The sequence below is a fragment of the Amblyomma americanum genome, chromosome 1 (genome assembly GCF_052857255.1).
Source record: "Amblyomma americanum isolate KBUSLIRL-KWMA chromosome 1, ASM5285725v1, whole genome shotgun sequence".
NCBI lineage: Eukaryota > Metazoa > Arthropoda > Arachnida > Ixodida > Ixodidae > Amblyomma > Amblyomma americanum.
The window spans coordinates 25,101,226-25,113,873 of record NC_135497.1 but is presented as its reverse complement, the minus strand read 5'-3'; the positions used below and the strand labels follow the sequence as shown (position 1 = coordinate 25,113,873).

The 12,648-nt window shown below is 45.4% G+C and overlaps 1 protein-coding gene across 6 annotated transcripts in view; it reads right to left on the bottom strand.

The window, feature by feature from the left end:
• Window positions 1-12,648, bottom strand: part of ApepP (Aminopeptidase P) — a 33,239-nt gene that overhangs the window by 5,895 nt on the left and 14,696 nt on the right. For all 6 annotated transcript variants that reach the window (XM_077644931.1, XM_077644941.1, XM_077644915.1 and 3 more), the window contains 11 exons: window positions 6,275-6,326; window positions 5,957-6,196; window positions 5,798-5,879; window positions 5,541-5,739; window positions 5,244-5,330; window positions 3,989-4,098; window positions 3,653-3,802; window positions 3,514-3,574; window positions 3,390-3,459; window positions 3,200-3,304; window positions 58-129 (listed from right to left, as the gene is read on the bottom strand). In XM_077644931.1, coding sequence (XP_077501057.1) covers window positions 58-129; window positions 3,200-3,304; window positions 3,390-3,459; window positions 3,514-3,574; window positions 3,653-3,802; window positions 3,989-4,098; window positions 5,244-5,330; window positions 5,541-5,739; window positions 5,798-5,879; window positions 5,957-6,196; window positions 6,275-6,326 — 1,228 coding nt within the window. The remainder of the gene's footprint in view (window positions 1-57; window positions 130-3,199; window positions 3,305-3,389; window positions 3,460-3,513; window positions 3,575-3,652; window positions 3,803-3,988; window positions 4,099-5,243; window positions 5,331-5,540; window positions 5,740-5,797; window positions 5,880-5,956; window positions 6,197-6,274; window positions 6,327-12,648) is intronic.

Below are 12,648 nucleotides of genomic sequence, written 5' to 3'. Positions count from 1 at the left end.
ATACCAAAGTTGTTGAAGCATAAAGTGCTCCTTTACCATGTCCAAGTATATACTTGCCGATGGATAGAATCATTCCTTCTTGGAGACCAGGGTCATTGGGGTGCGGCATCCAGCTTATCCCCATTGGCCCTGCAGAAAGGAAGGCAGAGCATAATTTGCATTGGCTTTTACAGACATAAATGGCACTTGTGAACAGTCATAGGTAACACTACTGCATTTTCTGGTCTGATAAGTCGCACCCCCTAGAAACGGCATTTTTTCGCAAAAAAAAAATTGCACATAAGTTGCACCAGTGTATAAGACGCACCTGTTCATTCAGTAAGTACTATAAAAGCGCGCTGAGAATCATCTATTGGAGTGTGTGATGAAAATACACACTTGCAACAGATGCTGTGCACAACTATTCTTGAGCTCTGGCCAACGAGCCTTCCTTTCACAGTCAACCTTTTTTGTTGAATTCACCGACTGAAGCACTCTTGAGGGTTTCTGCCAGTCGTGGCAGTCCCAGATAATTTTTCCACTCACGTCGAACTGCCTTCCTGCAGCCCGCTTCCCAATCTCCAGTGGATATCGAACGGCACACAACTTCAATTCTGCAGTATTCCTTCGCCTTGCAGGCGGCATCATGTTGAGTAATAGCGATGCGCTATGTGTGCAAAGCCAAACAGATGTGACACCGAAATCGAAACTTTTGAGAATATGGCTGAACCGGCTGCGTGCACTGCTGCTATCACATTCAGTCCGGTTGTGGGGAGATTATGTGATTCTGTCCACAAAACAACATTTTAATAATAAATAGTTTTTCCCTTTTTGATGCATCGTTTCTTTTCAACATATGCATAGTTACTGGTCATAGCAAAAGACAGCACACGGTGACCAGTCATTTCTTGCTGGATATAAGCCACACCGTAGTATAAGATGCACTGACAAAAAATCCAGAAAAAAAAAACTACTTTTACACTAGAAAATAGGGTATTTATAAATGTCTGTCACTGTGTAAAGTGCCATTCCCTAAATAAAAACTGGGGAGGGGAAAGCAGTAGAGCACCTCAACAAAATGACATTACCGGTATGAATCACCAAACCACAATTTAAACAGCATTTCACATGTGAAACTTTACTGTGCTCTTCCTGAAAATAAAGAATTCTTTAACATTCCAGTAACAATGAGGCTGACAACACAACACAAAACTAAAGCCTGCTCGCTAATAAAGTAACAATTTGGCTACAGTAAAAGTTCATAGCGAGTGTCTGCTAACATCATAGCCAAAGAAAAGTGCCATGATTTAACAGCCAATTCTGGTAACAAAACTTCACACGAAGTTGTCATCTGAGCTGCTTGCACTATGAAACAATTATACAAAACTCTCTGCTCTGGGTGGTAGCTTCCTTAATGAGATACACTACTCAAGGCAGTTTCACACAACGTCCACTTTTAATACAGTGGACAGCTAGGTAAATTGGATAGCAATCATCTTTGAAGAAGTACCAAACACAAGTACAAGAAGAGGGATGAAAACTTTAGTGCATGTGATGTGTTGCCTCTTCTTGTGCACTTGTGTTTTGCACTTCACGACTGCCCACTTGCCTCTATAAAATGGGAGTTCGGTGCGTTTCACGTGCACCAAGACATTTTCACATCAGAGCCTCCAGTGACAGTTTACATTTCCCATGCCCTCATTCCACTGGTGATGTCATCCACAATGTCACTGAAGAAACACTGGCAAGGCAGCGCAGCTTTGGCTGTTATTTGTCGTAATAGAAGCCACTGCCTGGCACAACCAATGCCAGCCTTAGATTTCACTTAAGATAAGCCGACCGCCAGGTCAGGAGAAAGCTTGCACCAACTGAAACGCCAGTGGGCACCTGGTGGCACTGGTGACCAAACCCTGCGCCTACCGCATGAGAGGCGGATGCTCAAACCACCAGGCCACTGCTGCGGTGATTTGAAGCGAGACAGACAACACATATGCCTGAAGCACCCTAAAACTGCCACAGAGGGCCACTAAGGGTGAACGGGCCTCGACAGTTACTGGACTGGCTATTATGCTGTTGAACTGTGGCAACGTAGTGTAGCGTCTATATGGTGGCTCGAGTCTATCATGAATTCTTATTCTTCAAAACTCTCGCTGTTTTAAGCGGACATGAAGAGCTAAAAGCGGCTCCAGACAACCACTAAACACAGGTTGAGGAAGAATACGAAGTACCTCCGTGGGAAGAAAGAAAACGGCAATGAGTATTGTACAGTTTTGTTTGGGGGCACGCTGCAAAGGATGTGCTTATGTTAGCATTTTGATGCTGAAAATATCTAGGATGAATGCTGTAGTTCATTTTAATGATGGCTGCATATCCCCAAGAGGACATCTTCCCTGTCATTTGGTGTTTCACCAGGATTCATACACAGTGCAATGGCTGCATGAGGCCAACTGGCTGTGACTACTTTACGGAAAGGGCTACACAGCTTGTCACAAAAGAGGCCCGGAAAGTAAGGCAGCAAATAAACAAGAAAAGTAATGAATCTGAGGGTGACTACATGGCTGATGGCTGTTTAAATCATATATATCAATGTACATTCATTGAGTGTAATTTTGTAATGAATCTCTTTTTTCCACCTAAAAGCCAATTTTTTCAAAACAATTTTTGCAACATTGAACCCTTTTTCACAGGAGCCATAAGTGCTAGAAATGGAATTTTTTGCCCAGTTCATAACACACAGGGGAGAGTCTACTGAACCAGATCTACAGGAAGTGATGCAGGGAATTTTGTTTTACGGAGTGGTTATTGCCCATTTTGGCTTGAAAACTGGTAGGCTCAGCAAAAAACAACAAAAATATACCAAAATGACTAATAAATAATAGTGCTTGTTCAGTAAAAAAGAGCACAGAAAGCTGATAGCAATGATACCAGTGTTACTGCTCTAGCACTAGCAGATCCTGAGAAGAAGGGTCTGGAACATAATCTAAAATAAAATGGTGGCAGGTATAGGGCCCACCCCATCCCCTTCAGCCGACACACTGCAATCAGGCATATTACTATCAAAGCATTTATTGAGCACTGAAGCCATATTCAGTGCAAGCTCACAAATTCTACGCAGCCAAGGAAGAGTGAAAACCTGACAAAAGCATTAATTCATCACTCCTCATGTTGTGTTACAAAAAGAACATGCAATGGTTAGCAGCAGAGATCAAGTGATGCGCACCTTCATGCACATTGAGGAAGGCGCCAACCCCATGGCCAGTTCCATGAAGGTAGTCCAAGCCTACTTCCCAGAGAGCCCTTCTTGCCAGTGTGTCAAGCATTTGCCCTAAAGAAAGCGGCAGGCATGTTTTGAATTAGGTTTAGGGCTCCTCAAACAAAACACTGAGAATACAAAGCCAACTAGGACAAACCTTTCACAAGACGTGGGAATATTGCAGATGAAAGCGCTATGTTGCCTTTCACGACCCGGGTAAAGCACTCCTAGAAACCAAAATGATTATGTGCACTGTGCATATAACTGAAAACTGCTTTTACCTTTTCGTACTGGCTGGGAGTGCCAAAGTGCCATGTTCTGGTCACATCTGTTGTGCCATCCCTGGGCAAACCGAGCATATGTACACATGTAAGTCATCAGAAAAGTTGCCACCTTAGTCCAAATGCTGTGACTGCTAACCTGTACTGGCCGCCCGAGTCGCATAAATAGATTTCCTCAGTTGTTACCCGCCGGTCAGATTCTTCCTCAGGTCGATAGTGAATGATAGCCGCGTTAGGGCCAGATGCCGAGATAGTCTCGAAACTTGGTCCTACGTAGTCTTCTTGCTCCCTGCAGGTGAACATGCCAGGCCCCAGTGCATGAGCCCCCATAGAACGAAGCCCTATGACTAGGTGATTGCATCATCACACTTTCACATTCAAGCTGCCAATTGTCGGGGCACCTTTCCTCTCTAGCTTACAAATATAAAAAATGGCAAGACTTTACATGTTAGCAGAGCATGCAATTCACACATACCTTCGGAAGTGTTCCAGTTTGGCAGCAGCTGTCATTTCTGTGACTTCTCCTTTAGGGACTTCAGACTCCATCCACACAAAAAACTCGCAGAGTGCCACAGCATCTTTGATCTGCCAGATCAAAGTGAGAAAAAAAAATTAAAATGTTAGCTTTCACACTTCACTTCCACAGTACCTACTATAACTACGGTGCATTACTAGATTATGAAGAACAAGAAACAAATGAAATAAACTTGTAAGAGACTGCAGATTGTGTGTCTGCACGTATGAAATAGCAATGCGCTAGCCCCCCTATACAGCATACCCGATGCCAATTTGTTCTCAGTCTATCGTTCATGCACAAAGGTTTGGCATTCTGCCCACAAAAAAGGTGCTACAGTGAAACCACGTTTTTTCGGATAATTCAGACTGCCAACGTGGTCGCCGCCAACGCCCATGAAAGCCTATGGCATTCGACACTCGTTAATTCGGGCGCTGCCAGGCTCCCCAATTGGAGACCATGCTGTGGTATGAATGACATAGCGAGCGATCATGCTAATATTCAGTGTCATGTCAAATATCACGTCAGAGAGGTGCTCGCGCACCTCTTACGTCGGGCGACTGCATGCGTGATGACATTTGACGGGCCCCGGCCCTGGAAAATCGTGCGGCTGCATAGTTTGTTTCCTCGTTCTGAGTTTCACTCCAAACCACGGCACTGGCTGCCCAACAGGTCATTGATCAGCCAGCCGAGTACAGTTTTGCACAGTTTCAGACACCGATTTGTGCAACACTGGCCTTCCATTTTATCACCAGAAGGCATCTCGCCGCTCCGACACCTACGCGTTTTCCTCAGTTCCGTCTGCGCTCGCCACATGCTGTCCACAGTTTGTGCGGTGGCGCCTTTTCACATGCGACGCCACTGCTTGTGAGGAGGCTCCACTGCTACCACGTTGCACCGTAAAGGAAACCTGCACCATTCTGGAGCAGTTGTGCGCTAACAATCCGGAAAGTTTTCAGAGTAAATGCATATGACATTAAAAAAAATCGTCATTGCCACATAGTTTTCATCTGAAATGCAGACAATTGCAACCCTTGTTTTCGCCAAACAAATTTACTACGATGCGAACGGGTCATGGCAAAATTTTTTGGGGGGTGGAGGACAGCATTCGTTGGTTCGGACTTTCGGATATTTCGGACATTTTTCCCAATCCTTCAAAGTACCCTAAGTTGCTTTGCCTAATCTGCATTCATACAATTTTTTACAGTTTACTCACGTGGGCACGTCGCATGCATTCTATCTCGGTCTCATTCTTGATGGCTTTTCTAAGCATCACAGGCGTAGTGGACTCGATTCTTCGTTCCTGTGGAGACAAAATGCGATCATTGAAGCTTCCAAAACAATGAGTCCCTTTTGCTCATTACTGACATGCAAATAGCAACCACTAAGCACTGAAACATCATACTAGCATGCTGGAACTCCATTCTTTTAACTCTCCACAGCTCAAACCGCACAGGACAGTCCACTACGTCCCCCAGAGCATGCTAAAAGAGCAGCAGTAACTTCCCATTACCTTGGGAACTTGGCTGACAACTGCATAGCTTGAACTACTGCTGACCCAAAATTTGCCTGACTGCTGGTTGATCAGCAGGGAAAGAAAATCCTTGAACACACGATATGGTCTGATGTCGACAGTGAGGTTCTTTTCATTCCTGTCAGTTGAGAGGTGACGTTGGAGAGTGGCGCTAAGCTTGTTTTCATCTATGAAGAGACTGAAAGAAGGCTTGTGTAAAGAAATGGACACAGGGAGCGACAGTGCCTAGGCCTTACTATGCAGAGTCCATGGTGACCACAGCATAGGCAAAAAAGACAGGGTTGTAGTCGATGTCTGACCCCCTGAGGTTGAAGAGCCCTGCAAAAAGAAAAGAGGAGTTGCACCGACTCCAATGCCAGCAACACCACAGCAGCAACTGGCAGCTTCTCACATACATGCTATCTCGTCCAGGGCTGTGAGCACCAGAACAGAGGCAGACTTCTGGCTCATGTCCTGCCGGATGTCTGCTACCTTCTCCTGCCAAAATTTGCCGGTGTAGATGATGGAAAGTGAATCGAGAGGACGGCTGGGTGGCGAGGGCCGCTCCTCCCAAATCAAGTCGACCAGGTTCTGTGCAACTGGCACCAGGCAATGGCCTGATACATCCAGCTGGTTGCTCAGCTGCTTCCAGGCATCTGGAAGAGTGACCAGCAAACATCTCCACTAGCATCCTAGCTCCACTCCCAAACATTTTTCGCATAGCAAGAGCTTACCATAAGGCATGAGAAATGGGTCCACGCCTACTCTGCTACCACTTGACAGCACCTGAGCAAAAAGAAATGGTTGAAACCATTACAAGAGCTCACAGATACTGTCACCTGGAAATTAAATTTGAACATAAAAAGCAACTATAGTTGAATAAAACTTAAGTCTGCAGTGAAGCTCTGCCCACACTCAGGAACAACATATAGAATTAGAATTCCTCCACAAAAAAAAAAAAGTTGCCCGTTGTTGAAACTATTCTCGTTACCAAAACAAGAAGCTTGTCAGAATAAAAATATTATACTTGGCTTGTTTAATAGAGTCAAACATTAAAAAGCTGATTTTGTTTACTGTTGGGACTGGCCAGCGGAGTGATGTATACAGGACGCCATGGACCTTGACCCAGCCTTACCAACTGCTCTTTTTTCAAGTTGTATCCTATTACATTCGAATTTTTTTATTTTGCCACTCAAGAGGAAAGTAGGCAAAAAATAAGGCCTAATTCGTCCTTCCTTTCTGCTCATCATAAAGAGAAGCCAAAATCACATTAGTTTGGGAGTGAAGTACAGGACTGCACACAGCAACATTTCTTGTCTTCACAAGACCGAGTACAAGACAGGCACTCTACTCCAACAACATTTTTTTCTTACACTGCAAAATACACTGGCAAAGTGCTATGTGCTAGCTGTCACAGCTTTACTGCTTTGCTGGCGTGGTCGCTATATTCAGGCAGTGCCGCATAGTTGCGTATTAAAGAAAAACACCACCCTTCATCTAAATGTTTCCTATCCCAAGCAATAGTTAGCTGCACGTTTTAATTGCAAATGTGCAGAAAAAAACTTCCGGTGACCTTTCAACAGAACATATCTTTTTCGATCAAGCACAATGTTTCTTCATGTGGACATGATGAATTCAAGCAGTACAGTTGCCGCCATAATAATGCGGAGCACGCTTTGTATATATATACCATTTTACTCCATTGTAACACTCGATTTTAGCAAATTCCCCAGTGCCTATCTCACCATCTTCAGTGCAAAATGCGTTCTGGCACTGAATACATGAGAAGAAAGGACCTACATCTGGCAAAAGATGAGCAGTACAATATGCATAATAACTGCACCTTCACTGCTATCAAAAAAGCAAACGATATGTACCAGTGGCCACCACGCAGTTTCACATATCATCTATTCAGTTAAAAAAGTTGCAGCCGCAATATGTACTACTGGGGACAAAAGTTTCTGGGACGAGAGTCCTAGGAAAGAAGTTTATTGTAGCTCCACCTCGGTACCCAGTCCCCTGATTGTATGAAGGCATTAAAGACCTAAATGCTTCTTCCTCTCTTCACAATATCGGGCAACAGGGGAGCGAGATAGAGCTGCAATAAGCATTTTCCCTAGAACTCGAGTCCCGGAAACTTTTGTCCCTAATAGTACATCCCATACCAAGCACTGCACTGACAGACTATCGCTGCAAATTTTTAAATCTATAACTAACGATTCCTGCCTCCACTTCCCAGCCCTTGGTGTCCACTTGATGACTTCATATAAGAGATCAGTATTCTTGCATTGCCTTCTTTTTCTTGTTTTTTGCCTAGAGGCTATTAATGGCCACTGAGGACAATTCCATCAAAGTGTCGTTCTTATAAAAAATAAAAGTGAGCAAATATCAAACTTTTGGCTGCAAGCTGAATACTAATAATCAAAATTGGTTATAAACCTAATGTTTTAGAATAATTCAGAATATCAGTACAGTAAGTCCAAACTAAATAACAACTGCTTTTCCACAAAACACAGCTATAGAAAGAAACACTCTACAAACAAATTTTCTTTTCATCCATCAGCAGCATGATTTCCCATTCCTGTAAGAGCTGCCAAGCATTTAAGGGAAGGGGAACCACGAAGTTGTAATAGCACAGTAAAACCCCACTGATACATTCCCGAGTGCTGCATTTCCCAGCTGCTACATTTTGGTGAGCCAGTCTCGTCCAAGCTCACATAGCAACCCATGCAATACAGACTCGGCTATGTTATGTTGCAACTGTAACAGCATTTCCACATGCTGCCTTACGAATGTAACTTCGAGATGGTGCTATACCCTGTGCCGGGATTTTGACAGCCTCCGTTTAGCAAACGCGAAATGGTTTAAAGTGGGACTAGACTCCACTGGCGCTTGACTGTCACCGTGTTCGGCGGCTTCCGGCATGCTTCAACCACGCCGATGCTGAGCATACGGGCTGCGTGAATTCTGTTGTGGCTGCTGCTGCTGCAGTTCCATCGCCCCTGCAGTGTGAGCGTAAGCGACCAATGGCACGAAAATGAAGCTATGCAGCGGAAAACGCCGCGTGAGCAGCGCTGTACAGTACAGATGCGTGGGTCAGCTTCAAGTCATGTATGTCATCCGCATTTGTCTTGTCGCCTGAAGCTTAAACAATCCAACGGACGCGGTTTGCAGTGAATTAAAGCGGCTGCCGCGAAAACAGTGCAGAAGCGCATACATGTGCCCTAATGTCGCCAGCTCCACACACCCTCCCCCTTCGCTGCTGCCTCCTTTCCGCTAACAGCTGCTCAGGCAGACAGAGAGTCACTGCAGGGCGTTTAGGACATTCTGTGCATGTGAATGATCACGAAAACCACAAAGCCTTGCAAATTTCAAGAAAACATGCTGCCTCTACCAGAAGTAGAAGGAAAAACACGGCAGACAACAATACATGTACGTTTTTTTCATGCGCGCTACCGCGGTCCCGTGAAAAACGTAACAGAGGGGCTATGCAATATAATAAATTACTTTTTAAACTAATACCTTTTTTTACAGTTCTTTGGATAATTGCATTCAGTGAAATAAAGTCTTATCAAAGTTTTGCTTAATGCTCGCATGACAAAGGAGCTCACTCAATGCTCTTATGAAGTACTGTAAGATGGCTAAATACTTCCTTACTGGAGGAATCACGTCAGCAGTTGATTATTGAAGGGGCAAGGTGTAGGCTTTGTTGACTAAACATCACAAGATAGCTCGCAAACGGAACGCAAGAGCAGCAACCCCAGCTGCAACACGAACGAGACCCCTTAATTGGACCATCTGTCACATATAATAGGGAGTCTGAATTAAAATTATGAAGGAAAGAGGTGTGATAAAGACGAAGAGGTTGGCGATAAGGATGACGTGGATTAACCGAAGGCTAAAGAAGATGAAGAAGAAGCATTCGGTGAGGTGGAGAAGAGAAGAAGGAGAAGACGACGACTAGGCTTACGTGGACTAACGCCAAGGTTATAAAAGGGCGAGGGAGAGTGAGGCACGGGGGGGGGGGGGGAGAGAGAGAGAGAGAGAGAGAGAGAGAGAGAGAGAGAGAGAGAGAGAGAAGCGGAAGCTCCAGCAGGTCAGGGACGCTTCGGCTGGAAGAGAGCGATGCCGGCTACTGCTCCGGTGAGCTCACGTTCTACGGCTTCGCATCGTGGACTTCCTGCCATTCCTGAGCCCGTTCCGGGGAGTTAACTGAGGATGCTACCACCTGCTACGGCCAGGGGTGTCTCCAGCGCTGTTGCCACCCATCCGGGTGGTTCCCACAATGCCAACAACACCGGCATCACCTCCACGGGCACTTGGACCGGGAGCTTGTACGAAGCAGCCAGCGACGCCGCCCGCAACATGTCGAACGCCATCTTGACGCTGGCTACTGGATCCATACAACGCCGCAGCCGCACTGAACCAACCGTGAGCACGAACACCGACCACTAACAGTAAAACGCTAGTAGTACATGCTGGTAGCAGTGTTCCCAGGTCGTGTGTATTTATAGTCTTTGTGTTTTGTGTTAGTTTTGTGTGCTAGTGTGTGTGTCACGTAGGGTGTATTAAATGTGTGTCTATGTGGGTACACCTGTCACCTAGTCCATTCTTTCATCTGAATGTTCTCCGGGGAGGTCCATGACACCATCCCTTCCACACCCCCTCGTGACGCCTGAAGACAAAGTGCCGTTTATGGAATGCCGCTCTACACAGCGTTCACGCCAACATGTAACCCGCCTGGTCCTCGCATACTGGTTACGCCGGACTGCAAGCCCCGTGATGGGCCCAAACGCTGTCGTGAATAGAATATTTCCGTGTCCTCTGTGGCCCAAGATAGGCAGTTTCTAGGTTCTAACTAACGAAAACTGATAACGGTCAAAGCGGTCCCTTCGAAACAACCGCAGTTGCACACGTGAGCCACAACTTCCATCCCTTCCGCTATTCTCCACATGCCGGGCCGCTACCATCAGCGTAGTGTTTCTCATCATAGTGATCTACAGTGAGAAGATCGCTATGAGTCAAGTTCACAGCTAGTTGTCACGACTTGATGACGTTTCGCGTGGTGAGGCACTTTGTTTTCCGAGTGACGAGTGCGCAGAGGCTCTCGATGACTGTCAACACATCGATTTTATCCAATGCCTAGCACAAGCTTTTGCCGCGTGCTGGCAGTCGATTTCATGAGGAAAGAGTAAGTTAACCCAGTGACAAGTGCAAGATACTGCTGTTTGGAAATATCACATTGTTTGGCCGAATTTAGACGAACGAGACATTCTAAATTTTCAAATAATTAGAAGGTCTGAATAGCTTGAATAGTGAAAGTGCAGTGCGAGTAGAGCAGTAAATACTATTCCCAAGCTATTAGAAGTTTGAAATATTTGCACACCCCTAGTAACAATAGACTCTAAGGCTCTTTCTGGACTTGATGTTTTTCTGGCAACAAGAATGCATTTATTGCCAATAAGATTGGATTAAACAAATTTTCCCGCCACTTGATTCAAACTAGTGACACCAAGCCTCGAAATGACTCCGTGAAGGGCAATGTAGCCCAGGCTGCCTTGAAACACTGCAGTTTCCTTGTGAAACCAGCCCGTGGTGCCCATACCAGCATTTTATTTGTTTACCTTTTCTAGCCTATAAGAGCTAAATTTTCAGAGAAAGTGTCTTATCATTAGAACGTCTACTGATAATGGCCAACTTCATTTTGTCCTGTGTGTCCTTTTAACGCCAATAATCTCTTAGTACACACAAGAGGCATTAAAGAATAGGTCACAACACACAGCTTGATTTTCTATTTTGTTCCAATTCCAGCTCACATAAAGGACTACCTACATTCAAGAAATTTATAAAACAGTTCTAAGGCTGCCAGTCTTTCGTATTGAAAGACCGCATGTTCAACACCAAGAGTTTACATTAACAGCAAGTAATGTGAGTGTGATGGCTTCATGGCTGGAACAGTCCAGATCAGTCAATATGTTTTCTGTGGCTTACTTACTGGGCCTCTTCGATTTACCGCACTCAGGCAGCCCCCTGGCAGCGAGAAAATTCGCTCCTGACAGGAAGGTGCATAACAGTCACATGAGCTGTCAGCCACCAGAACCAGCCGCCGGCTATCATGGCAGCAAGGGCGGCCATGGATCACGGAAGGCAGCTTCGCGTGCTGCTGTGTCTCGTTGCTATTCACGTATACGGCAAAAAAAGACCCCTTGGAAGCGAAAGAAACGACGTGAAGTCATTGAGGACGGCCACAGAATTCAGAACAAACAGCTGATCGCACTCGCACACATATACACCGGTGACGACGACACGAGTGTGTGGCCTTCAGTGCGTTGTGTACTGTCATGAAGCGTGCACGCAAACTTCGAGAAAGCCTCAAAAGCATGCAACGAACAGTCGCACTTTAGCATCTTTCATTCACGGAAGGAAAAACTGTATGCGCACAGCTCATCAAACGACATGCCATACTCTTAACTACACAGCCGGTATGATCCCAGATGATCGAACCTGCATCGTGATTGACTCTGCTGCTGTGGTCATTGCAATTTCTAGATTTGTGAACTGCTTCATGTGGGCTGGAAGTGGAAACGAATCGGGATATGTTCATCTCAACCGTAGTCTGCTGCTTGCCAGCTATTAATGCCGGCAAGAAATGCACACATTACCTTGGCAAACATGCTTATCAGCTGGTTGAATGTTTTTCTCAAAGAAATTTACGCATACTGTACGCTACAGCTTTACCACAGAGAGCGAGCACTTGAATGAAAGGCACTGCAATCCTGCCTTGAGTGTGCATGCATGATGGTCCGCGCTAGGAAATTTTTCTCTTTAACGAGTAAAATGAGAAGCAATATATACATACGGTACTTCTCAGATATTTTAAGCATTTGTGGCCGAAGGCCCGAGCACCAAGCTTAACAAGAGTTGATGGCAACCAAATCAGCACCTGCCCCGCGGCCGCTGTGACAACTGTGAGGCCACATATGCCCGCACAGATGTCTCGAGCAATGTGTGCACATGAGGGCTTTTATTAAAGCATGTGTTTCAATCAAGCATTTCTCAAAGCATATCCACCTTTCCACTGCAGAAAAAATGAGCAAGACCATGCACT